Raw genomic sequence first — 27,111 nt, 5'->3', positions numbered from 1 at the left:
TAGGAACACCCCCTGGTTGATACAGTAACACCCCTGGTTGGACAGTAACACACCCTGGTTGGATGTAACACACCACTGGTTGGATAGGAACACCCCCTGGTTGGACAGTAACACACCACCCTTGGATAGGAACACCCCTGGTTGGACAGTAACACACCACTGGTTAGATAGAACACCCCTTGTTTGGATAGGAACACCCCTGGTTGGACAGTAACACACCACCCTTGGATAGGAACACCCCCTGGAGGACAGTAGCACACCACCGTTGGAGGAACACCCCCTGGTTGGACAATAACACACCACCGTTGGATAGGAACACCCCCTGGTTGGACAGTAACACACCACCCTTAGATAGGAACACACCTTGGTTGGATAGGAACACCCCCTAGTTGGACAAACACACCACCGTTGGATAGCAACACCCCTGGTTAGACAGTAAGACATCAGCATACATAGGAACACCCCCTGGTTGGAGCACCCCTGGTTGGACAGTAAACACCACCCTTGGATAGGAACACCCCTGGTTGAAAAGAACCACCCCTGGTCGGACAAAACAGATAACTGTTGGATAGGGAATGGCACAGGCTAGTTGAATAGCCAACACCCCTGGTTGGACAGTAACAGATCCTTGATAGATGGTTGACAACACACCACCTGGATTAGGAAAACTGGTTGGACAGTAACACACCACCCTTGGATAGGAACACCACCTGGTTGGACAGTAATACACCACTGTTGGATAGTAACACCCCCTGGTTGGACAGTAATAAACCACCCTTAGATAGGAACACCCCATGGTTGGACGGTAACACACCACCGCTGGATAGGAACACCCCCTGGTTGGACAGTACCACACCCCATGGTTGGATAGGAACACCCCCTGGTTGGACAGTAACACACCACCATTGGATAGGAACACCCCCTTGCTGGACAGTAACACATCACCGTTGGATAGGAACATCCCTTGGTTGGATAGGAACACACCACCCTTGGATAGGAACACCCCCTGGTTGGACAGTAACACACCACCCTTGGATAGGAACACCCCCTGGTTGGACAGTAACACACCACCCTTGGATAGGAACACCCCCTGGTTAGAAAAGAACACCCCCTGGTTGGACAGTAAGACATAACTGTTGGATAGGGACACCGCCTGGTTGAATAGGAACACCCCCTGGTTGGACAGTAACACATCACAGTTGGATAGGAACACCCCCTGGTTGGACAGTAACACACCACCCTTGGATAGGAACACCCCCTGGTTGGACGGTTTCCACCACCCTTGGATAGGAACACCCCTGGTTGGACCTTAACCACACCTTGGATAGGAACACCCCCTGGTTGGACAGTAACACACCACCCTTGGATAGGAACACCCCCTGGTTGGACGGTAACACTTTATCCACCACTGGATAGGAACACCCCTGGTTGGACAGTAACACACCACCGCTGGATAGGAACATCCACTGGTTTGGACGGTAACCCACCACCGTTGGATAGGAAATGCCCTTGTTTGGGTGTAGGGCCCTGGATGGACAGTAACCACTGTTGGATAGGAACACCCCTGGTTGGAAAGTAGACACCCCATGGTTGGATAGGAACACCCCCTGGTTGGATAGGAACACCACCTGGTTGGACGGTAACACACCACTTGGATAGGAACACCCCTGGTTGGATAGGAACACCCCTGGTTGGATAGGAACACCCCCTGGTTGGACAGTAACACACCACCCTTGGATAGCCAACACCCCCTGGTTGGAGGAACACCCCGGTTGGATAAGAACACCCCTGGATTGGACAGTAACACACCACCGTTGGATAGGAACACCCCCTGGTTGGACAGTAACACATCATCGTTGGATAGGAACACCCCCTGGTTGGATAGGAACACCCCCTGGTTGGATAAGAACACCCCCTGGTTGGACAGTAACACACCACCCTTAGATAGGAACACTCTGGTTGGACAGTAACACACCACCGTTTGATAGGAACACCCCCTGGTTGGACAGTAATACACCACTGTTGGATAGGACCACCCCCTGGTTGGATAGTAACACACCACCCTTGGATAGGAACACCCCCTGGTTGGAAAGGAACACCCCCTGGTTGGACAGTAATACACCACTGTTGGATGGACCACCCCCTGGTTGGATAGTAACACACCACCCTGGATAGGAACACCCCCTGGTTGGAAAGGAACACCCCTGGTTGGACAGTCTGCATAACTGTTGGATAGGAACACCCCCTGGTTGAATAGGAACACACCCCTGGTTGGACAGTGAGACACACCCCCTGGTTGGATAGGAACAACTCCTGGTTGGACAGTAACACACCAGATTTGGATAGGAACACCCCCTGGTTGGACAATAATATACCACCGTTGGATAGGAACACCCCCTGGTTGGACAATAATATACCACCGTTGGATAGGAACACCCCCTGGTTGGACAATAACACACCACCGTTGGATAGGAACACCCCTGGTTGGACAGTAACACACCCCCATGGTTGGATAGGCACGTGGTGAGGAGACCCTGGTTGGATAGGAACACCCCTGGTTGGACAGTAACACAGACCCTTGGATAGGAACACCCCTGGTGGACAGTAACACACCACCGTTGGATAGGAACACCCCTGGTTTGGACAAGTAACACACCCTGATGGTTGGATAGGCAGACCTGGATAGGAACACCCCTGGTTGGACAGTAACACACCACCCTTGGATAGCAACACCCCTGGTTGAGTTGGAACACCCCCTGGTTGGATAAGAACACCCCTGGTTGGACAGTAACACACCCCATGGTTGGATAGGAACACCCCCTGGTTGGATAGGAACACCCCCTGGTTGGACAGTAACACACCACCCTTGGATAGGAACACCCCCTGGTTGGACAGTAACACACCATAGGTTGGATAGGAACACCCCCTGGTTGGATAGGAACACCCCCTGGTTGGACAGTAACACACCACCCTTGGATAGGAACACCCCCTGGGTGGATAGGAACACACCACCGTTGGACAGTAGCACACCACCGTTGGATAGGAACACCCCCTGGTTGGACAATAACACACCACCGTTGGATAGGAACACCCCCTGGTTGGACAGTAACACACCACCCTTAGATAGGAACACACCTCATGGTTGGATAGGAACACCCCTAGTTGGACAGTAACACACCACCGTTGGATAGGAACACCCCCTGGTTAGACAGTAACACATCACCGTTGGATAGGAACACCCCCTGGTTGGATAGGAACACCCCCTGGTTGGACAGTAATACACCACCCTTAGATAGGAACACACTCTGGTTGGACAGTAACACACCACCGTTGGATAGGAACACCCCCTGGTTGGACAGTAATACACCACCCTTAGATAGGAACACACTCTGGTTGGACAGTAACACACCACTGTTTAGTTTAGTTTAGTTCATTTTATTTTTACAGGGACAGTGCACATTAATCAACGTTTCAGTAAAAGTGCCGGTTTTAGCCAGGCAGATTTTCAACCGAGTCCCTGGGCAGGTTATTGGACAATTACAATATAGACAATAGCACCATAGAACAAGCAAGACATAGCAACATAGGACAAGCAAGACGTAGCATACAGACAGAGGAACACAGAACAAAAACCAGCAAGACAAAATTCAGGAAAGCAACAAAGTGTTTCCACAGAGGAGACAGACAACATGGAAGAGGCAACACACAGCTAGGGACCATGTTCACAAATCTGATTGACCTTCAGCCAGGTCTTCACATTTTGTGAGGTGTGCAGTGGTGGGAAGTGTGTGGATGAGTGCGACATGGGAAAAGGATACAGAGAATGCAGTTTACTAAAGGTGACTTTTCCTTAGGGGAACTATACAGTCACCTTAGTGGAGGAACAGCATCTGGGTTTTCTGTTTAAAAAAATGAGTGGAGGGTATTGCCTGGCCATTGGATCTTGAATACAAGAATGGTGAGGGTATTGTGAGGTTTTCCCAACTCAAGAGCTCAGAGGATGTGACAATGATGATGGCTATTGGGCTTCCTATCAAAGGTACTTTGGGAGGTTTGTAGACAGACTGAATAGAACTAATGTTGTACAGCAAGCTTGGGCCCAACTAGTCAAGCAGTATGTTAAGTGGGGGAGTATCATAGATTTGAAGTACAGTTTTGCTACCTCTGTAGTCAAACAATTTCGTATAAATCGGAAATTAGCTAGATTGAATTTAGTTATTTGAATGACCTTTTTCACATGCTTTTTAAAAGAGAGGTTGGAATCAAGTATGATGCCAAGGTACTTAAAATCGGATACCACCTGGAGCTTCTCCCCTGACACATAGACATCTGGCTCAGTAGCATCTGTTGCCCTCTTTGTGAAGAACATGCAAACAGTTTTTTTCACATTGAGATGCAAACACGAGTCACTGAGCCACTTTGTAACCTGGACCGAGTTCTTGTGCAGCTTGTTGTTTGCTCTTTGCATGCACATATATCACTGTATCATCTGCATACATTTGAACTTCAGACCCAGTACAGACAGAAGGCAGATCATTAATGTACAGGCTGAACAGGAGGGGCCCCAGTATTGACCCTTGGGGCACGCCCACATCATAGCTACGAGTGGGCGACAGCTCATTGCTCACTCTGACACACTGAGTTCTGCCTTCAAGGTATGATTTCATCCATCTCAAGGCATCAGGGGAAAAGTTGAACTTGGACAATTTTGTGATGAGAATCTCATGGTTAACAGTATCAAAAGCCTTCCTTAGGTCCAGAAACACAGCCCCAACAGCACCCCCTTTGTCCATCTTGGACTTCACATTTTCCAGAAGAAAGCAGTTGGCCGTTTCTGTGGAGTGTTTCGCTCTGAAGCCAAACTGCATGGAGTGTAATGTGAAGGGGCTGTTGTTGAGGTGGGCAATCAGTTGTTCTGCTACACACTTTTCAACAACCTTTGACACCACAGGTAGTATACTAATGGGCCTGTAGTTACTCACGTCAGCAGGGTCGCCTGATTTAAAGATGGCCGTTATTATGGCCGACTTCCATACCCTTGGAAACACACCGAGACCAATAGATGTGTTGGTGACCTTAGTAATGGGGCCAATGAGTGACTCTTTGTAGTTTTTAAGAAAGGTAGAGTCCATCCCAAACACATCTTTGGCTTTAGAGTTCTTTAGTGAGCTAATCACCGTGTTCACCTTTGACTCAGAAACCTCCCTTATGATGAAGACAGGTTGAGTGTCATTCACTAGCACTGAGCCCAAGAAACCAGTGGAGGGGTTCTGTGTCAGTAACCTGACAGAGTCAATAAAGTAGGAATTGAAGGCTGTTGCTATTTCAACTGCATCCTGTGTTAGATTGTTATTCACCATGATTTCTAGTCTTTTTGCAGTGTTACTATGGTCTTTCCCTGTTAACTTTTTTAGATTCTCCCATATCAATTTAGAATTTCCCTTTGCTTCACCAATTATGTTAATAAAAAAGTTTGCCTTGGCCTGTCTGATTTCTTTTATCACCTTATTTCTCAACATGGTAAACCTACGTCTGTCATGCTCTAATTTAGATTTTAGGGCTATTTTTAGAGCATAATCTCGTTCTTTCATCAATTTCCAGATTTCTCCATTTAGCCAAGGAAGAGTGCTCTTTTGGCCAGGTTTGGATTTGATTTTCTTTAGGAAGCCATTTATTGTAGTCTGGATTGTGGATAGAAAAACCTGACTATCAGCTTCCACGTCTGTATAGGACAAGAGATCATTCCAGTTTATTCCCTTAATTGCTTTTTCAAAATAGTTTAATTCACTCTTAGGTATTCTGAGTTGATCCGGCTTTCTAACAGTAGAGAGGTTAAACCTGCTCTTAGACAGCTTTCTGGCTATAAGTGTCAGATTATGATCAGACAGCCCAGTAACCATATTGAATGATTTAGTCACTCTCTCTGGTTTATTACTGAACACCAGATCAATCTGTGTTTTAGAGCAACAAGTCACCCTGGTTGGCCCTTTAACTAGCTGTGTAAGGTCAAAGGTATTAGTGATCCGTTTGAGGGTTTTCCTACAACACTTGTCTTCATAATTAATGTTAAAATCTCCCATTAAGATGACCTCTTTCCCAAAATCACATTCCCTAAGCATGGTATTAAACTGATCAAAAAACACACTTTTGGTGGAAGGTGGCCTATACATTCCAATGAGGGTAAAAGACATTTGGGGAGACAGTGTAACGTTCAGGCCGATACATTCTAGTTCATTATCACATGACCACTCAATTTGTTTACATCGGATATGTTCTTTAATGTAAATCATCACACCCCTCCTCTTCCTTCAATCCTGTCTCTCCTGAAAACATTGTAGCCAGGCACAATCAAAGCAGCATATGGAGAGTGTTTATGGAGCCATGTCTCTGAGAGGCAGAGAAAGTCAAGGTTGGAGTCTGTGAGTAGATGTTGAATTTGATCACTTTTTGGAATGACACTACGAATGTTCAAGTGCCCCCCTAGTAGTCCCTTGGGCTTAGCTCGTGGGTCCCAGATGACTCGAGAGTGATTGACACATTGAAAAAAGTTAAATTTTCTGTGTTTTCTGACGGCTGGGTTTAGGCCGTTTTGTTTCGTTTTGATTAGGGGCAGTTCGGTAGCGCAATTAACAATCCCTCCCGCCTGCACTGGATGCGGGGAACTAATTAAAATAGCTTGCGTACCAGAAGCAGAGTCAGGGATCGCATATAGCGACTCTGGTATGTTTGAAGAGTCAAAATCTATCCTGGAGCCGGGTGAGTCGAGAGAAACCATAGGACCATAGCACTCACCCACCTCCACAGCGGTCGACGACCAGTGGACAAGGCCATAGGACCATAGCACTCACCCACCTCCACAGCGGCGACGACCAGTGGAGGCCTTCCACCGCTCTCCACTCCGGTGCGTATCACTGGCTCGGTGATATTGGGCCCAGGGTTGAGTTGTATAAGGAGCGAGGTAGACTTGGCCATTATTCAGAACATTATGGTATGCTGTGTACTGTCCGCTCCCGTGGAACGGTGAACCAATGTGTTTGGTGTTGATATTCTCTGGTAGTAGACTGATTGTGTCATCCCAGCAAGGACGCACTGAGATTATCAGTAGAGCAGCTACATAACTGACAATCATGGCAGAGTACTGGAGATAAAACACATAATTGCGCTTTAACTCTTTGCATGAGTTACTTAGCTGGGATCGGCGTACACCTGATGGTTTAGATAAAATTACAGCATTCGAATGAGAAGCGGCACCTGCCGCACCACCCTGTCTTCCGTCCGCCATTTTCCGTGTGTGAAGGAGGCTTTGTTGCAAAATTGGAAGCAGATTCTAGATTTAACTTTTTTAGGGTAGATACTGGTTGGATAGTAACACACCACCCTTGGATAGGAACACCCCCTGGTTGGAAAGGAACACCCCCTGGTTGGACAGTAACACATAACTGTTGGATAGGAACACCCCCTGGTTGATTAGGAACACCCCCTGGTTGGACAGTAACACACCCCCTGGTTGAATAGGAACACCCCCTGGTTGGACAGTAACACACCCCCTGGTTGGATAGGAACAACTCCTGGTTGGACAGTAACACACCACCTTTGGATAGGAACACCCCCTGGTTGGACAATAATATACCACCGTTGGATAGGAACACCCCCTGGTTGGACAATAACACACCACCGTTGGATAGGAACACCCCCTGGTTGGACAGTAACACATCACCGTTGGATAGGAACACCCCCTGGACAGTAACACACCACCGTTGGATAGGAACACCCCCTGGTTGGACAGTAATACACCACTGTTGGATAGGAACACCCCCTGGTTGGACAGTAATACACCACCCTTAGATAGGAACACACTCTGGTTGGACAGTAACACACCACCGTTGGATAGGAACACCCCCTGGTTGGACAGTAATACACCACCGTTGGATAGGAACACCCCCTGGTTGGATAGGAACACCCCCTGGTTGGACAGTAATACACCACCCTTAGATAGGAACACACTCTGGTTGGACAGTAACACACCACCGTTGGATAGGAACACCCCCTGGTTGGACAGTAATACACCACTGTTGGATAGGAACACACCCTGGTTGGACAGTAACACACCCCATGGTTGGATAGGAACACCCCCTGGTTGGATAGGAACACCCCCTGGTTGGACAGTAACACACCACCCTTGGATAGGAACACCCCCTGGGTGGATAGGAACACACCACCGTTGGACAGTAGCACACCACCGTTGGATAGGAACACACCCTGGTTGGACAATAACATACCACCGTTGGATAGGAACACCCCCTGGTTGGATAGGAACACACCCTGGTTGGACAATAACACACCACCGTTGGATAGGAACACCCCCTGGTTGGACAGTAACACACCACCCTTAGATAGGAACACACCTTATGGTTGGATAGGAACACCCCCTGGTTGGACAGTAACACACCACCGTTGGATAGGAACACCCCCTGGTTGGACAGTAACACATCACCGTTGGATAGGAACACCCCCTGGTTGGACAGTAATACACCACCCTTAGATAGGAACACACTCTGGTTGGACAGTAACACACCACCGTTGGATAGGAACACCCCCTGGTTGGACAGTAACACACCACCGTTGGATAGGAACACCCCCTGGTTGGACAGTAATACACCATTGTTGGACAGTAACACACCCCATGGTTGGATAGGAACACCCCCTGGTTGGATAGGAACACCCCCTGGTTGGACAGTAATACACCACTGTTGGATAGTAACACACCCCATGGTTGGACAGTAACACACCCCATGGTTGGATAGGAACACCCCCTGGTTGGATAGGAACACCCCCTGGTTGGACAGTAACACACCACCCTTGGATAGGAACACCCCCTGGGTGGATAGGAACACACCACCGTTGGACAGTAGCACACCACCGTTGGATAGGAACACCCCCTGGTTGGACAGTAATACACCACCCTTAGATGGGAACACACTCTGGTTGGACAGTAACACACCACCGTTGGATAGGAACACCCCCTGGTTGGATAGGAACACCCCCTGGTTGGATAGGAACACCCCCTGGTTGGACAGTAACACACCACCCTTGGATAGGAGCACCCCCTGGGTGGATAGGAACACACCACCGTTGGACAGTAGCACACCACCGTTGGATAGGAACACCCCCTGGTTGGACAGTAATACACCACCCTTAGATGGGAACACACTCTGGTTGGACAGAGTACACACCACCGTTGGATAGGAACACCCCCTGGTTGGACAGTAACACACCCCATGGTTGGATAGGAACACCCCCTGGTTGGATAGGAACACCCCCTGGTTGGACAGTAACACACCACCCTTGGATAGGAACACACCACCGTTGGACAGTAGCACACCACCGTTGGATAGGAACACACCCTGGTTGGACAATAACATACCACCGTTGGATAGGAACACCCCCTGGTTGGATAGGAACACCCCCTGGTTGGACAGTAACACACCACTGTTGGATAGGAACACCCCCTGGTTGGACAGTAACACATCACCGTTGGATAGGAACACCCCCTGGTTGGATAGGAACACCCCCTGGTTGGACAGTAATACACCACTCTTAGATAGGAACACACTCTGGTTGGACAGTAACACACCACCGTTGGATAGGAACACCCCCTGGTTGGACAGTAACACATCACCGTTGGAAAGGAACACCCCCTGGTTGGACAGTAATACACCACTGTTGGATAGGAACACCCCCTGGTTGGACAGTAATACACCCCATGGTTGGATAGGAACACCCCCTGGTTGGACAGTAACACACCCCATGGTTGGATAGGAACACCCCCTGGTTGGATAGGAACACCCCCTGGTTGGACAGTTTTTATTTATTTTACCTTTATTTTACTAGGCAAGTCAGTTAAGAACAGATTCTTATTTTCAATGACGGCCTAGGAACAGTGGGTTAACTGCCTGTTCAGGGGCAGAACGACAGATTTGTACCTTGTCAGCTCGGGGGTTTGAACTTGCAACCTTCCGGTTACTAGTCCAACGCTCTAACCACTAAGCTACCCTGCCGCCCTTGGATAGGAACACCCCCTGGTTGGATAGGAACACCCCCTGGTTGGACAGTAATACACCACTGTTGGATAGGAACACCCCCTGGTTGGATAGTAACACACCACCCTTGGATAGGAACACCCCCTGGTTGGAAAGGAACACCCCCTGGTTGGACAGTAACACATAACTGTTGGATAGGAACACCCCCTGGTTGAATAGGAACACCCCCTGGTTGGACAGTAACACACCCCCTGGTTGAATAGGAACACCCCCTGGTTGGACAGTAACACACCCCCTGGTTGGATAGGAACAACTCCTGGTTGGACAGTAACACACCACCTTTGGATAGGAACACCCCCTGGTTGGACAATAATATACCACCGTTGGATAGGAACACCCCCTGGTTGGACAATAACACATCACCGTTGGATAGGAACACCCCCTGGTTGGACAATAACACACCACCGTTGGATAGGAACACCCCCCATGGTTGGACAGTAACACACCCCCTGGTTGGACAGTAACACACCCCATGGTTGGATAGGAACACCCCCTGGTTGGATAGGAACACCCCCTGGTTGGACAGTAACACACCACCCTTGGATAGGAACACACCACCGTTGGACAGTAGCACACCACCGTTGGATAAGAACACACCCTGGTTGGACAATAACATACCACCGTTGGATAGGAACACCCCCTGGTTGGACAGTAACACACCACTGTTGGATAGGAACACCCCCTGGTTGGACAGTAACACATCACCGTTGGATAGGAACACCCCCTGGTTGGATAGGAACACCCCCTGGTTGGACAGTAATACACCACCCTTAGATAGGAACACACTCTGGTTGGAAAGTAACACACCACCGTTGGATAGGAACACCCCCTGGTTGGACAGTAACACATCACCGTTGGAAAGGAACACCCCCTGGTTGGACAGTAATACACCACTGTTGGATAGGAACACCCCCTGGTTGGACAGTAATACACCCCATGGTTGGATAGGAACACCCCCTGGTTGGACAGTAACACACCCCATGGTTGGATAGGAACACCCCCTGGTTGGATAGGAACACCCCCTGGTTGGACAGTTTTTATTTATTTTACCTTTATTTTACTAGGCAAGTCAGTTAAGAACAGATTCTTATTTTCAATGACGGCCTAGGAACAGTGGGTTAACTGCCTGTTCAGGGGCAGAACGACAGATTTGTACCTTGTCAGCTCGGGGGTTTGAACTTGCAACCTTCCGGTTACTAGTCCAACGCTCTAACCACTAAGCTACCCTGCCGCCCTTGGATAGGAACACCCCCTGGTTGGACAGTAATACACCACTGTTGGATAGGAACACCCCCTGGTTGGATAGTAACACACCACCCTTGGATAGGAACACCCCCTGGTTGGAAAGGAACACCCCCTGGTTGGACAGTAACACATAACTGTTGGATAGGAACACCCCCTGGTTGAATAGGAACACCCCCTGGTTGGACAGTAACACACCCCCTGGTTGAATAGGAACACCCCCTGGTTGGACAGTAACACACCCCCTGGTTGAATAGGAACACCCCCTGGTTGGACAGTAACACACCCCCTGGTTGGATAGGAACAACTCCTGGTTGGACAGTAACACACCACCTTTGGATAGGAACACCCCCTGGTTGGACAATAATATACCACCGTTGGATAGGAACACCCCCTGGTTGGACAATAACACATCACCGTTGGATAGGAACACCCCCTGGTTGGACAATAACACACCACCGTTGGATAGGAACACCCCCTGGTTGGACAGTAACACACCCCATGGTTGGACAGTAACACACCCCCTGGTTGGACAGTAACACATCACCGTTGGACAGTAACACACCACCTTTGGATAGGAACACCCCCTGGTTGGACAGTAACACACCACCTTTGGATAGGAACACCCCCTGGTTGGACAGTAACACACCCCTGGCTGGACAGTAACACACCACCTTTGGATAGGAACACCCCCTGGTTGGACAATAACACATCACCGTTGGATAGGAACACCCCCTGGTTGGACAGTAACACACCACCGTTGGATAGGAACATCCCCTTTGTCGGACAGGAAAACCTTGTTGGGCAGGACAACCTCCCTCGGACACCCTCGCTATCGGTGGTGATAACCTGGTCCAGTACGATGTCATAGCAGTCCCGTGAAAGACAAAATGTTTTCAAACTGTGTATTGGTTCATTCTCATATCATGTCCTACAAAAACATACCATTTAGTAGCTTCTACAAAACCTATGTGAATGTTAATATTATTATTAGAATGTTTACACAGACCAAACACAAACCTTTCGTCGCACATAAAACACATTAAAAACAATTAAAATATCAGATAAATCTTGTTGCACACTCAGTAGTTCAATAACAAACTTGAATCTAATTGATGATGAATAGTGCTTATTCTTTCAAATCTGTGGAGAAGATTTGAGTAGTTACCAAATTTACTTAAAATAAACATACATTCCTATTGTAAAAGAGGACAGTATAAAAAATACATGATAAAATAACTGAGATGTCAAACATAACCATGAGGAAATAGCCTGGCGTACATTTGTGATGCGGAAGTCAGATACGATATTGTCAACACAGAAACAAATGATTTTTGAATAGTCTGACAACAACAAATGAGGTAAACATTATATGGAATTTGAAGTTTGTTAGTTGCAACTGTAGGCCTATGTTACTCTATGATATCACCCTGAGAGGGGCCATTCAGGTGATGGCCAGAGCTGGTTTTTCCCCTACAATTAGAATGACTGGCATGTGTACACTCAATATGGCTGCCCGACAACTCATCATGGACGTTGACGTGAATGAAATCATGCGTTCTAGTCATTCTAATTTCCTTTCATGGTTGTCTTCTCTTCTCTACGCCATCTCAATTGGTTCTTCTTGCAGTTGTGTCTCCAGCTTGACATCTTTCACTTTCTTTGTATCACTTTTGTGATTCTTCCTGATATTTGATATAAAAGAACAGTTCGTTATTTGTAGCATAAATATGCTAAAAAAACTAAAATAGAACAAACTGAGTGATTCTAATTTTCCTGTTCAACTAGTTTCCTAACAGAAGAGATTAGAGAAGAGAATGATGAATAGTGTACTGACTTGCTCTGCATGGCCAGGACAACAATGACTATGATGAGTATTGCTCCAGTGATCCCAAACACCACTCCTAGAATCAGGGCTGCAGGACACAGAATAACAGGTCAGTGTTTAATTAACAGAAGACAATAAATGAATATTAAGTCCAAACTGTTGAACAGGCCTACAGTATATTGTTTTTTAACAGACCTACACTACACAGTGCCTTTGGAACTTATTCATAACCCTTGGCTTTTTCCACATTTTGTTACTTAACAGCATTATTCTAAAATGGATTAAATTATTTATTTTTCTCATTAATCTACACACAATACCCCATAATGACAAAGTGAAAAAGTGTTTTTAGAATTTTTGCAAATGTTAAAAAATTATATATGAGACACGAACATGAGACTCGAAATTGAGCTCAGGTGCCTCCAACTTATTGGACATGATTTGGATAGGCACACACCTGTCTATATAAGGTCCCACAGTTTGGAACCATCAAGACTCTTCCTAGAGCTGCTGCCCGGCCAAACTAAGCAATCAGGGGACAAGGGCCTTGGTCAGGGAGGTGACCAATAACCTAATGGTCCCTGGGACAGAGCTCCAGAGTTTCTCTGTGGAGATGGGAGAACCTTCCAGAAGGACAACCATCTCTGCAGCACTCCACCAAGCAGGCTTTTATGGTAGAGTGGCCAGACGGAAGCCCCTCCTCAGTAAAAGGCACATGATAGCCCTCTTGGAGTTTGCCAAAAGGCACCTAAAGGACTCTCAGACCATGAGAAAAAAGATTCTCTGGTCTGATGAAACCAAAATTTAACTGAATGCCAAGCGCCAGGTCTGGAGGAAACCTGGTAACATCATCCCTACGGTGAAGCATGGTGGTGGAGGCATCATGCTTTGGGGATGTTTTTCATAGGCAGAGACTGGGAGACTAGTCAGGATCGAGGGAAAGATGAACGGAGCAAAGTACGGAGAGACCCTTGATGAACCCTGTGAAAGGTCTGAATACTTATATAAATGTTATTTTTCCGTTTTTTATTTTGAATAGATTTGCACAGATTTCTTAAGAACGGTTTTGATTCGTCATTACGGGGTATTGTGTGTTGACTGGTGAGGGAAAAAACGATTTAATAAATTTTAGAATAAGGCTGTAACGTAACAAATGTGGAAAAAGTTACGGGGTCTGAATACTTCCGAATGCACTGTACAATACAAAAGTATGTGGACACCACTTCAAATGATTGGATTTGGCTATTTCAGCCACATCCGTTTGCTGACCGGTGTATAACATCGAGCACACTGCTCGACCTCACTAATGCTCGTGGCTGAATGGAAGCAAGTCCCCGCAGCAATAATCCAACATCTAGTGGAAAGCCTTCCCAGAAGAGTGGAGGCTGTTATAGCAGCAATGTTCCTACATCTAGTGGAAAGCCTTCCCAGAAGAGTGGAGGCTGTTATAGCAGCACAGGGGGGACCAACTCCATATTAAAGCCTTCCCAGAAGAGTGGAGGCTGTTATAGCAGCAAAGGGTAGACCAACTCCATATTAATGCCTTCCCAGAAGAGTGGAGGCTGTTATAGCAGCAAAGGGTAGACCAACTCCATATTAATGCCTTCCCAGAAGAGTGGAGGCTGTTATAGCAGCAAAGGGTAGACCAACTCCATATTAATAATGCCTTCCCAGAAGAGTGGAGGCTGTTATAGCAGCAAAGGGTAGACCAACTCCATATTAATGCCTTCATCTAGTGGAATGCCTTCCCAGAAGAGTGGAGGCTGTTATAGCAGCAAAGGGTAGACCAACTCCATATTAATGCCTTCCCAGAAGAGTGGAGGCTGTTATAGCAGCAAAGGGTAGACCAACTCCATATTAATGCCCATGATTTTGGAATGGGATGTTCGACAGGTGTCCACATTCATTTGATCATGTAGTGTATTTCTCTACTCACCAACAGGAGTATCAGGCTCATCCTCCTCCTCTTCAGTACCCTCATCTGATGACAGAACATGTCAGAAATATTATAGACAACATAATATCAGGTTATTATAATATCAGATTATTATAGACATAACATCAGATTAATATAAATATTATATTATCAGATTAATATAGATATTATATTATCAGATTAATATAGATATTATAACATCAGATTATTATAGACCGAATCATCAGATTAATATAGATATTATAACATCAGATTATTATAGATATTATATTATCAGATTATTATAGACCGAACATCAGATTGTTATATAAATTATAATATCAGATTATAGATATTATAATATCAGATTAATATAGATATTATAACATCAGATTATTATAGACCGAACATCAGATTGTTATATAAATTATAATATCAGATTATAGATATTATAATATCAGTTTATTTTTCAACATGACATTCATCTGTAGTTAGTTTTCAGTTTCATTGAACACTACAAGAAAAATTGATATTTCATCATTGATTAATACATTTTTTTGCTATGCTATGTAATTTTATGTAATGTAATTTTACCATGAATCCCAGCACAGGTGGCATTGCAGGCATGATGGTCGATGAACCTGTTCCCGTTCCCCACACAGCCAGTCCAGTGAAACTTCTTACACTTCTCATGGATGGGGTCGTAGAAATAACGCAGGTAGGTGCCAAAGCATTCACCCAGAGCCTTCTTGAAGTGGCAGGCTTTTGACTCTGGGGAAGGACAAGGGTTGGGTATGGAGAGATGGCATTAATTACACACCAAGATGTGTGATTAATTACACACTAGGAGCCCATGCACTTACAATGGAAAGCATAGGGTCATATGCAATCCCAGATTGCAATTCCTATGGCTTCCACTAGATGTCAGCAGTCTTTGTTCAAGGTTTCAGGCTTGAAAAATGAAGAATAAATATGAGTTTTAGTACGATGACACAAGTTTGGAAATCCGTGTTTGCGTTCGCAGCGAAGCGAACCTGCTAATTTTGCTTTCCTATTGAACATACTTCTTTAATTATAGTGTAATTACATTTTAGGGTACGTGAAGAATAAAATAGAAAATTATTTTGACTTGTTGAAACAAAGTTTAAGTGTAGATTTCGGATTCCATTCTTTCCATGTTAAACGAGTGGATTACTCAAATCGATGGCGCAAACTAAATTGACTTTGGGATATAAAGAAGAATTTTTCTAACAAAACGACACTACATGTTGTAGCTGGGACCCTTTGGTTTGCAAATCAGAGGAAGATTTTCAAAAAGTAAGTGAATATTTAATCGCTATTTGTGAATTTATGAAACCTGTCCTGGTTGAAAAATATTTTGATGTGGGGCGCCGTCCGCATGGTATGCTTTTGCTGTAAAGCCTATTATAAATCGGACAATTCAGTTAGATTAACATTAATTTAAGCTTTCAACCGATATAAGACACTTGTATGTACCTAAATGTTTAATATCCATACATTTTATGATTATTTATTTGAATTTGATCGCACTGCAATTTCACCGGAAGTTGACAACAGGTATCCCACTGGCAGGATGCCTAGCTCATGTTTAAATATTTGTATGAACATAGCAAGATTCAACAACTGAGACATAAACTGAACAAGTTCCACAGACATGTGACTAACAGAAATTGAATAATGTGTCCCTGAACAAAGTGTGTTGCTAAAAGGCTATAAGTTCTACTTTAAATGTGTGTTATCTCACCGTCCATGGGATAGATCTCCTCTGCCTTGGCAGAACAGTTCCTCATACAGAGCCTCTCCAGGGTGAAGCGGTTTGCGTTGCCGCCCTCCCCCAAGTACTTGAAGGGGTAGCACAGGTCTTTCGCTGCGTCATAATACAGCAGGATCTGGAAGTCATCTGCTCCTGAGGTTGGAGCTGTACCCTCATCCTGCGGTAGGGAACAGTACTCTGTTGGAACACAGAGAGAAATGGAGAGGGAGGGTTAGAACACAGTACGCTGTTGGAACACAGAGAGAAATGGAGAGGGAGGGTTAGAACACAGTACTCTGTTGGAACACAGAGAGAAATGGAGAGGGAGGGTTAGAACACAGTACTCTGTTGGAACACAGAGAGAAATGGAGAGGGAAATGAGGGTTAGAACACAGTACGCTGTTGGAACACAGAGAGAAATGGAGAGGGAGGGTTAGAACACAGTACTCTGTTGGAACACAGAGAGAAATGGAGAGGGAGGGTTAGAACACAGTACGCTGTTGGAACACAGAGAGAAATGGAGAGGGAGGGTTAGAACACAGTACTCTGTTGGAACACAGAGAGAAATGGAGAGGGAGGGTTAGAACACAGTACTCTGTTGGAACACAGAGAGAAATGGAGAGGGAGGGTTAGAACACAGTACGCTGTTGGAACACAGAGAGAAATGGAGAGGGAGGGTTAGGTACTCTGTTGGAACACAGAGAGAAAGGGAGGGTTAGAACACAGTACTCTGTTGGAACACAGAGAGAATGGAGAGGGAGGGTTAGAACACAGTACTCTGTTGGAACACAGAGAGAAATGGAGAGGGAGGGTTAGAACACAGTACTCTGTTGGAACACAGAGAGAAATGGAGAGGGAGGGTTAGAACACAGTACTCTGTTGGAATACAGAGAGAAATGGAGAGGGAGGGTTAGAACACAGTACGCTGTTGGAACACAGAGAGAAATGGAGAGGGAGGGTTAGAACACAGTACTCTGTTGGAACACAGAGAGAAATGGAGAGGGAGGGTTAGAACACAGTACTCTGTTGGAACACAGAGAGAAATGGATAGGGAGGGTTAGAACACAGTACGCTGTTGGAACACAGAGAGAAATGGAGAGGGAGGGTTAGAACACAGTACTCTGTTGGAACACAGAGAGAAATGGAGAGGGAGGGTTAGAACACAGTACGCTGTTGGACCATACAAGATAAAAGGAACATTTACAAAAGACAGGTTGAGAGAACTGAGAACATCCTGTGTGCTGCTGGACCATGGAGAGATGGAGATAAAGTAGAGAGAACTGAGAACATCCTGTGTGCTGCTGGACCATGGAGAGATGGAGATAAAGTAGAGAGAACTGAGCAGACACATTTAGGGGTTGGATGCATTTAGAAAAATAGATTATTTTAAGATGAAAATTGCACTTGTATACCACTTGTATTTGTAATGTTGTAATGTCGCAGTATGAGGGGGAGAATTAGACAGACAAACAGCACATGCACTACATACATCCACTACGATTGACTGCAGATGATTATCGTGCAATATGTTGAATGTAAATGTTTAACCAACTCTGTCACCAGAGAGGCCCACTCCTAGTTTTTATGATGGCTGTAAACATCATAATGTCATCTACAGTTTCACCACTCCCTTCTCAGTCCCACCCTCAACTCCCTCCTCAGTCCCACGTTTTCAATATGGCAGCCTAGAGGCTTTCTGGCTTCTTGTTTTTAAAGCAAGTCAAAGTGAGGGTGTCCATCACAGAGATGTAGGTACGGTCTAATTATTTTTCTGGACGTATGTATCCAATCCCTTACAATGCAACACAGATTCCATTGGTAGAAAGATGTCCTTTTGCCAAGATGGTCTAGACCTCCAGAGAGAGCTGAAACCAAGATGGTCTAGACCTCCAGAGAGAGCTGAAACCAAGACGGTCTCGAACTCCAGAGAGAGAACTGGAACCAAGGTGGTCTATACCTCCAGAGAGAGAACTGGAACCAAGGTGGTCTAGACCTCCAGAGAGAGATTTGGAACCAAGGTGGTCTAGACCTCCAGAGAGAGAACTGGAACCAAGATGGTCTAGACCTCCAGAGAGAGAACTGGAACCAAGACGGTCTCGAACTCCAGAGAGAGAACTGGAACCAAGACGGTCTAGACCTCCAGAGAGAGAACTGGAACCAAGGTGGTCTAGACCTCCAGAGAGAGAACTGGAACCAAGATGGTCTAGACCTCCAGAGAGAGAACTGGAACCAAGATGGTCTAGACCTCCAGAGAGCTGAAACCAAGATGGTCTAGACCTTCAGAGATGGTCAGAACACCATGCGGAAAACTGAACCAGGTCAAACCATCCAGCCTGCTGCCACAGCACAACTTCCCTGTATCTTATTGACCTTGACCGTAACCCCTCCCCAACCACTAGTCACAGCCCAACTAACTTCCCTGTATCTTATTGACCATAACCCCTTCTCATCCAGCAACCACACCCCAACTAACTATCCTGATGGTATTAAGGCCTATAACAATTAGCTGTGGTCCCAGTCTGGGGTAGATTTGAGGTTGTTGAGTCCCTTAATGGCAGAAACCCATGTGACCGTCTCAGTTTGCGCAATATCGCTATCATTGTTGGGCAAATGATTGTTCCTAGCTTTATAGGGTCCTAAAACATTTCAAATACAGGAAGCAGCATTCTCTGTAAACTCTGACTCCTAAACTGTAGGACAACAACATCCAACCACATTCTTTTCATTGTAGTCTTGATGATTCTCAGATTTACACCATGTGACCTGGACTTAGCACTACGCTGGTGTTGGATATGGCCCACAAGGTCGAAAGGTAAACCTTCAACACCTCATCAACGCCCATCAAAACAGATGAGTACGAAGCATTCATATTTCACTGTACAATGTATACTCTATTCAACTGCTTCAGAAAGAAAACCTTTGACACAGAAACAGATGAGAATTAGTGCTTGTCTTTTATTACGTCTTGATCTAAAGTAAAGCCTTCAACTGTCAGTGAAACCGCCATGTTGTCAGACTGATACTGTCACGGATCATAAAGGATTTGAAGAGAATAACCTTTGACCTCCCTGTTCTATATTAGTTTCAGTGTTACCATACATGCAGAATCTTTGAATGGATAACATATTGAAACATGAGTAACTTCATTCATTGATTAAATTAATAAATATTGTTGTAAAATATTGTCATATTTTCTATATTGAATTAAATGTGTGTTGGACTTTTTTGCACTCCCTCCCAAACTCAAGTGAAGTGAACTCAAGTTGAAGAGAATCACAGACAGGCTTCCCTTATTTCAAGTGGCAGAGGAGTAAAACTAATTGAAAAACATTACAAGCGTTTGATGCTAGAACGAAAACATAGTAAAAGAAGAGTTATAAGACAACTTTATAAGCAGAGAACGGTAGACATATTTGATGAAATCATAGTCTCAAAATGCAAATTCATTTCAGATGTACAGACAGAGTACTGACTGAGGTAGTCACACATAAATACTAGATGGTTGAACCTACCTGGTACTGACTGAGGTAGTCACATAAATACTAAATGGTTGAACCTACCTGGTACTGACTGAGGTAGTCACACATAAATACTAGATGGTTGAACCTACCTGGTACTGACTGAGGTAGTCACATAAATACTAGATGGTTGAACCTACCTGGTACTGACTGAGGTAGTCACATAAATACTAGATGGTTGAACCTACCTGGTACTGACTGAGGTAGTCACATAAATACTAAATGGTTGAACCTACCTGGTACTGACTGAGGTAGTCACATAAATACTAAATGGTTGAACCTACCTGGTACTGACTGAGGTAGTCACATAAATACTAGATGGTTGAACCTACCTGGTACTGACTGAGGTAGTCACACATAAATACTAAATGGTTGAACCTACCTGGTACTGACTGAGGTAGTCACACATAAATACTAAATGGTTGAACCTACCTGGTACTGACTGAGGTAGTCACACATAAATACTAGATGGTTGAACCTACCTGGTACTGACTGAGGTAGTCACATAAATACTAGATGGTTGAACCTACCTGGTACTGACTGAGGTAGTCACACATAAATATTAAATGGTTGAACCTACCTGGTACTGACTGAGGTAGTCACACATAAATACTAGATGGTTGAACCTACCTGGTACTAACTGAGGTAGTCACATAAATACTAAATGGTTGAACCTACCTGGTACTGACTGAGGTAGTCACATAAATACTAGATGGTTGAACCTACCTGGTACTGACTGAGGTAGTCACACATAAATACTAGATGGTTGAACCTACCTGGTACTGACTGAGGTAGTCACACATAAATACTAAATGGTTGAACCTACCTGGTACTGACTGAGGTAGTCACACATAAATACTAGATGGTTGAACCTACCTGGTACTGACTGAGGTAGTCACACATAAATACTAGATGGTTGAACCTACCTGGTACTGACTGAGGTAGTCACACATAAATACTAGATGGTTGAACCTACCTGGTACTGACTGAGGTAGTCACACATAAATACTAAATGGTTGAACCTACCTGGTACTGACTGAGGTAGTCACACATAAATACTAAATGGTTGAACCTACCTGGTACTGACTGAGGTAGTCACATAAATACTAGATGGTTGAACCTACCTGGTACTGACTGAGGTAGTCACATAAATACTAGATGGTTGAACCTACCTGGTACTGACTGAGGTAGTCACATAAATACTAGATGGTTGAACCTACCTGGTACTGACTGAGGTAGTCACATAAATACTAGATGGTTGAACCTACCTGGTACTGACTGAGGTAGTCACACATAAATACTAGATGGTTGAACCTACCTGGTACTGACTGAGGTAGTCACATAAATACTAGATGGTTGAACCTACCTGGTACTGACTGAGGTAGTCACACATAAATACTAAATGGTTGAACCTACCTGGTACTGACTGAGGTAGTCACATAAATACTAGATGGTTGAACCTACCTGGTACTGACTGAGGTAGTCACATAAATACTAAATGGTTGAACCTACCTGGTACTGACTGAGGTAGTCACATAAATACTAAATGGTTGAACCTACCTGGTACTGACTGAGGTAGTCACATAAATACTAGATGGTTGAACCTACCTGGTACTGACTGAGGTAGTCACATAAATACTAAATGGTTGAACCTACCTGGTACTGACTGAGGTAGTCACATAAATACTAGATGGTTGAACCTACCTGGTACTGACTGAACCTACCTGGTAGTCACATAAATACTAAATGGTTGAACCTACCTGGTACTGACTGAGGTAGTCACATAAATACTAGATGGTTGAACCTACCTGGTACTGACTGAGGTAGTCACACATAAATACTAGATGGTTGAACCTACCTGGTACTGACTGAGGTAGTCACATAAATACTAAATGGTTGAACCTACCTGGTACTGACTGAGGTAGTCACACATAAATACTAAATGGTTGAACCTACCTGGTACTGACTGAGGTAGTCACACATAAATACTAAATGGTTGAACCTACCTGGTACTGACTGAGGTAGTCACATAAATACTAAATGGTTGAACCTACCTGGTACTGACTGAGGTAGTCACATAAATACTAGATGGTTGAACCTACCTGGTACTGACTGAGGTAGTCACACATAAATACTAAATGGTTGAACCTACCTGGTACTGACTGAGGTAGTCACATAAATACTAGATGGTTGAACCTACCTGGTACTGACTGAGGTAGTCACACATAAATACTAGATGGTTGAACCTACCTGGTACTGACTGAGGTAGTCACATAAATACTAAATGGTTGAACCTACCTGGTACTGACTGAGGTAGTCACACATAAATACTAAATGGTTGAACCTACCTGGTACTGACTGAGGTAGTCACACATAAATACTAAATGGTTGAACCTACCTGGTACTGACTGAGGTAGTCACATAAATACTAAATGGTTGAACCTACCTGGTACTGACTGAGGTAGTCACATAAATACTAGATGGTTGAACCTACCTGGTACTGACTGAGGTAGTCACACATAAATACTAAATGGTTGAACCTACCTGGTACTGACTGAGGTAGTCACATAAATACTAGATGGTTGAACCTACCTGGTACTGACTGAGGTAGTCACACATAAATACTAAATGGTTGAACCTACCTGGTACTGACTGAGGTAGTCACATAAATACTAAATGGTTGAACCTACCTGGTACTGACTGAGGTAGTCACATAAATACTAGATGGTTGAACCTACCTGGTACTGACTGAGGTAGTCACACATAAATACTAAATGGTTGAACCTACCTGGTACTGACTGAGGTAGTCACATAAATACTAGATGGTTGAACCTACCTGGTACTGACTGAGGTAGTCACACATAAATACTAAATGGTTGAACCTACCTGGTACTGACTGAGGTAGTCACATAAATACTAAATGGTTGAACCTACCTGGTACTGACTGAGGTAGTCACACATAAATACTAAATGGTTGAACCTACCTGGTACTTCAGTGTGAACCATGTAGAATGTAGCAAAAGGAAAAACCCCAAATATGACCATTTGTTTCATGATGTTGTCTGTGTGTTCTCTCTAGTCTTCAGCAGAGTGAATGACGATTGTAGTCTCCAGTAAACTACAGGGGAAGTGGAGGATTGGCAGTTAACATCACTGACCTTTGTACTTATAATGGTTCCTCTGATACCAGGGTTGTGTCCCAAACCCTATTCCATATGGGCCCCAGGTAAAAGGAGTGTACTATAAGGGTATTGGGTGCAAAAAGGATATTAGCCTGGTCCCAGATCTGTTAGCCTGGTCCCAGATCTGTTAGCCTGGGCCCAGATCAGTTAGCCTGGTCCCAGATCTGTTAGCCTGGTCCCAGATCTGTTAGCCTGGTCCCAGATCTGTTAGCCTGGTCCCAGATCTGTTAGCCTGGTCCCAGATCTGTTAGCCTGGTCCCAGATCTGTTTGTGCTGTATAGGTTAACATATAGAGAGGATGTCAAAACTCGATCTTTAACCAGAGATCACACTTTTTTTCAAATACTGTAAAAGTATTTGCTCCAATTTGTTTATTAACTTTAATTTACTGTTCCATGAATACATGTGCACAAAAAAAAAAACGCAAACCAAGCAGGGACGGACTGGGACAAAAATTAAGCCCTGGCATTTTAGCCACGCTAGCCCACATCACCCCAATGTCTGTCACTCCTGTTAATCGCTATTACATATAGAGCCAACATATTCTTCCTACCTCCACTGCACTCACCTCTGAGCTGTCTATGCTAAGTCTAGCGTCCTTTACCACAGCACTGGGACCAGAAGACCAGGGGACCACACTGCCTGCACTGGGCCCAGCAACATCCTAGTTGTGAATGAATAATCACATGTCGTGACTTGACTTTAACATTGCTCTCAAATCAAATCAAATTGTATTAGTCACATGTGCCAAATACAGCAGGTGTAGTAGACCTTACAGTGAAATGCTGAATACAACAGGTGTAGTAGACCTTACAGTGAAATGCTGAATACAACAGGTGTAGTAGACCTTACAGTGAAATGCTGAATACAACAGGTGTAGTAGACCTTACAGTGAAATGCTGAATACAACAGGTGTAGTAGACCTTACAGTGAAATGCTGAATACAACAGGTGTAGTAGACCTCACAGTACAGTGAAATGCTGAATACAACAGGTGTAGTAGACCTTACAGTGAAATGCTGAATACAACAGGTGTAGGTAGACCTTACAGTGAAATGCTGAATACAACAGGTGTAGTAGACCTTACAGTGAAATGCTGAATACAACAGGTGTAGTAGACCTCACAATGAAATGCTGAATACAACAGGTGTAGTAGACCTCACAGTGAAATGCTGAATACAACAGGTGTAGTAGACCTCACAGTGAAATGCTGAATACAGCAGGTGTAGTAGACCTTACAGTGAAATGCTGAATACAGCAGGTGTAGTAGACCTCACAGTGAAATGCTGAATACAGCAGGTGTAGTAGACCTTATAGTGAAATGCTTACTTACGAGCCCCTAACCAACAGGTGTAGTAGACCTTACAGTGAAATGCTGAATACAACAGGTGTAGTAGACCTCACAGTGAAATGCTGAATACAGCAGGTGTAGTAGACCTTACAGTGAAATGCTGAATACAGCAGGTGTAGTAGACCTTACAGTGAAATGCTGAATACAACAGGTGTAGGTAGACCTCACAGTGAAATGCTGAATACAACAGGTGTAGTAGACCTTACAGTGAAATGCTGAATACAACAGGTGTAGTAGACCTTACAGTGAAATGCTTACTTACGAGCCCCTAACCAACAGGTGTAGTAGACCTTACAGTGAAATGCTGAATACAACAGGTGTAGTAGACCTTACAGTGAAATGCTGAATACAACAGGTGTAGTAGACCTTACAGTGAAATGCTGAATACAACAGGTGTAGTAGACCTCACAGTGAAATGCTTACTTACGAGCCCCTAACCAACAATGCAGATAAAAAAAATATGAATAAGAATAAGAAATAAAAGTAATTTAAGAGCAGCAGTAAAACCACAATAGCAAGACTATATACAGGGGGTGCCGGTACAGAGTCGGTTTGTTGAGGTAATATGTACATGTAGGTAGAGTTATTAAAGTAACTATGCATAGATGATAACAACAGAGTGTAATAGCGGTGTAAAAGAGAGGGGGGGGGGGGCAATCCCTGATGTCCTCACACAGCTCTCTGGTGTTGGCCATTGTGGAGAGGTTGGAGTCTGTCTGATTGAGTGTGTGGACAGGTGTCTTTTATACAGCTAACCAGTTCAAACAGGTGCAGTTAATACAGGTAATGAGTGGAGAACAGGAGGGCTTCTTAAAGAAAAACTAACAGGTCTGTTAGAGCCGGAATTCTCATCATACAATGTGATTTTATGGATTTTTGTTTTATATTCCGTCTCACAGTTGAAGTGTACCTATGATAAAAAAAATGACAGACCTCAACATGCTTTGTAAGGAGGAAAACCTGCAAAATACTTGTTCTCCCCACTGTACATATGAGATGAGTAATGTAGGGTATGTAAGCATTATATTAAGTGGTCAAATAAAGTTTGTTCAGGGCCATAGATGTGTCTACTTGGGGAGGAATATACACGACTGTGATTATAATCGAAGAGAATTCCCTTGGTAGATAATGCGGTCAACATTTGATTGTGAGGAATTCTAAGTCAGGTGAACAGAAGGACTTGAGTTCCTGTATGTTGTTATGATCACACCACGTCTCGTTAATCATAAGTCATCCACCCCCGCCCCTCTTCTTACCAGAAAGATGCTTGTTTCTGTCGGCGCGATGCCGACATCAGGTAACTGATGCAAGCAGTTGAATCAGATTTAAAAAGCAGGTAAAAATACACCTTAAGGAACAGCGGGGACTGTGAAGTAACAAACATAGGCACAGACACATGCACACACACACATGATAACATACATTTACATTTACATTTACATTTAAGTCATTTAGCAGACGCTCTTATCCAGAGCGACTTACAAATTGGTGCGTTCACCTTATGACATCCAGTGGAACAGCCACTTTACAATAGTGCATCTAAATCTTTTAAGGGGGGGGGTGAGAAGGATTACTTTATCCTATCCTAGGTATTCCTTAAAGAGGTGGGGTTTCAGGTGTCTCCGGAAGGTGGTGATTGACTCCGCTGTCCTGGCGTCGTGAGGGAGTTTGTTCCACCATTGGGGGGCCAGAGCAGCGAACAGTTTTGACTGGGCTGAGCGGGAACTGTACTTCCTCAGTGGTAGGGAGGCGAGCAGGCCAGAGGTGGATGAACGCAGTGCCCTTGTTTGGGTGTAGGGCCTGATCAGAGCCTGGAGGTACTGAGGTGCCGTTCCCCTCACAGCTCCGTGAGGCAAGCACCATGGTCTTGTAGCGGATGCGAGCTTCAACTGGAAGCCAGTGGAGGGAGCGGAGGAGCGGGGTGACGTGAGAGAACTTGGGAAGGTTGAACACCAGACGGGCTGCGGCGTTCTGGATGAGTTGTAGGGGTTTAATGGCACAGGCAGGGAGCCCAGCCAACAGCGAGTTGCAGTAATCCAGACGGGAGATGACAAGTGCCTGGATTAGGACCTGCGCCGCTTCCTGTGTGAGGCAGGGTCGTACTCTGCGGATGTTGTAGAGCATGAACCTACAGGAACGGGCCACCGCCTTGATGTTAGTTGAGAACGACAGGGTGTTGTCCAGGATCACGCCAAGGTTCTT

The 27,111-nt window shown here is 44.9% G+C and overlaps 1 protein-coding gene across 1 annotated transcript; it reads right to left on the bottom strand.

The window, feature by feature from the left end:
- Window positions 1-12,233: 12,233 nt before the first annotated feature.
- Window positions 12,234-23,507, bottom strand: si:dkeyp-73b11.8 (BPTI/Kunitz domain-containing protein). The gene is made up of 6 exons (XM_065022174.1): window positions 23,362-23,507; window positions 16,851-17,057; window positions 15,680-15,856; window positions 15,107-15,151; window positions 13,180-13,258; window positions 12,234-13,027 (listed from the first exon to the last, which is right to left on the bottom strand). The coding sequence occupies exons 1-6, from the start codon at window positions 23,429-23,431 to the stop codon at window positions 12,943-12,945; spliced, it is 663 nt and encodes a 220-aa protein (XP_064878246.1). The 5' UTR covers window positions 23,432-23,507; the 3' UTR covers window positions 12,234-12,942.
- Between the last annotated feature and the right edge of the window lie 3,604 nt (window positions 23,508-27,111).

Source organism: Oncorhynchus nerka, linkage group LG9a (assembly GCF_034236695.1).
Source record: "Oncorhynchus nerka isolate Pitt River linkage group LG9a, Oner_Uvic_2.0, whole genome shotgun sequence".
Lineage (NCBI taxonomy): Eukaryota > Metazoa > Chordata > Actinopteri > Salmoniformes > Salmonidae > Oncorhynchus > Oncorhynchus nerka.
This window is presented reverse-complemented; position numbering and strand designations above follow the sequence as displayed.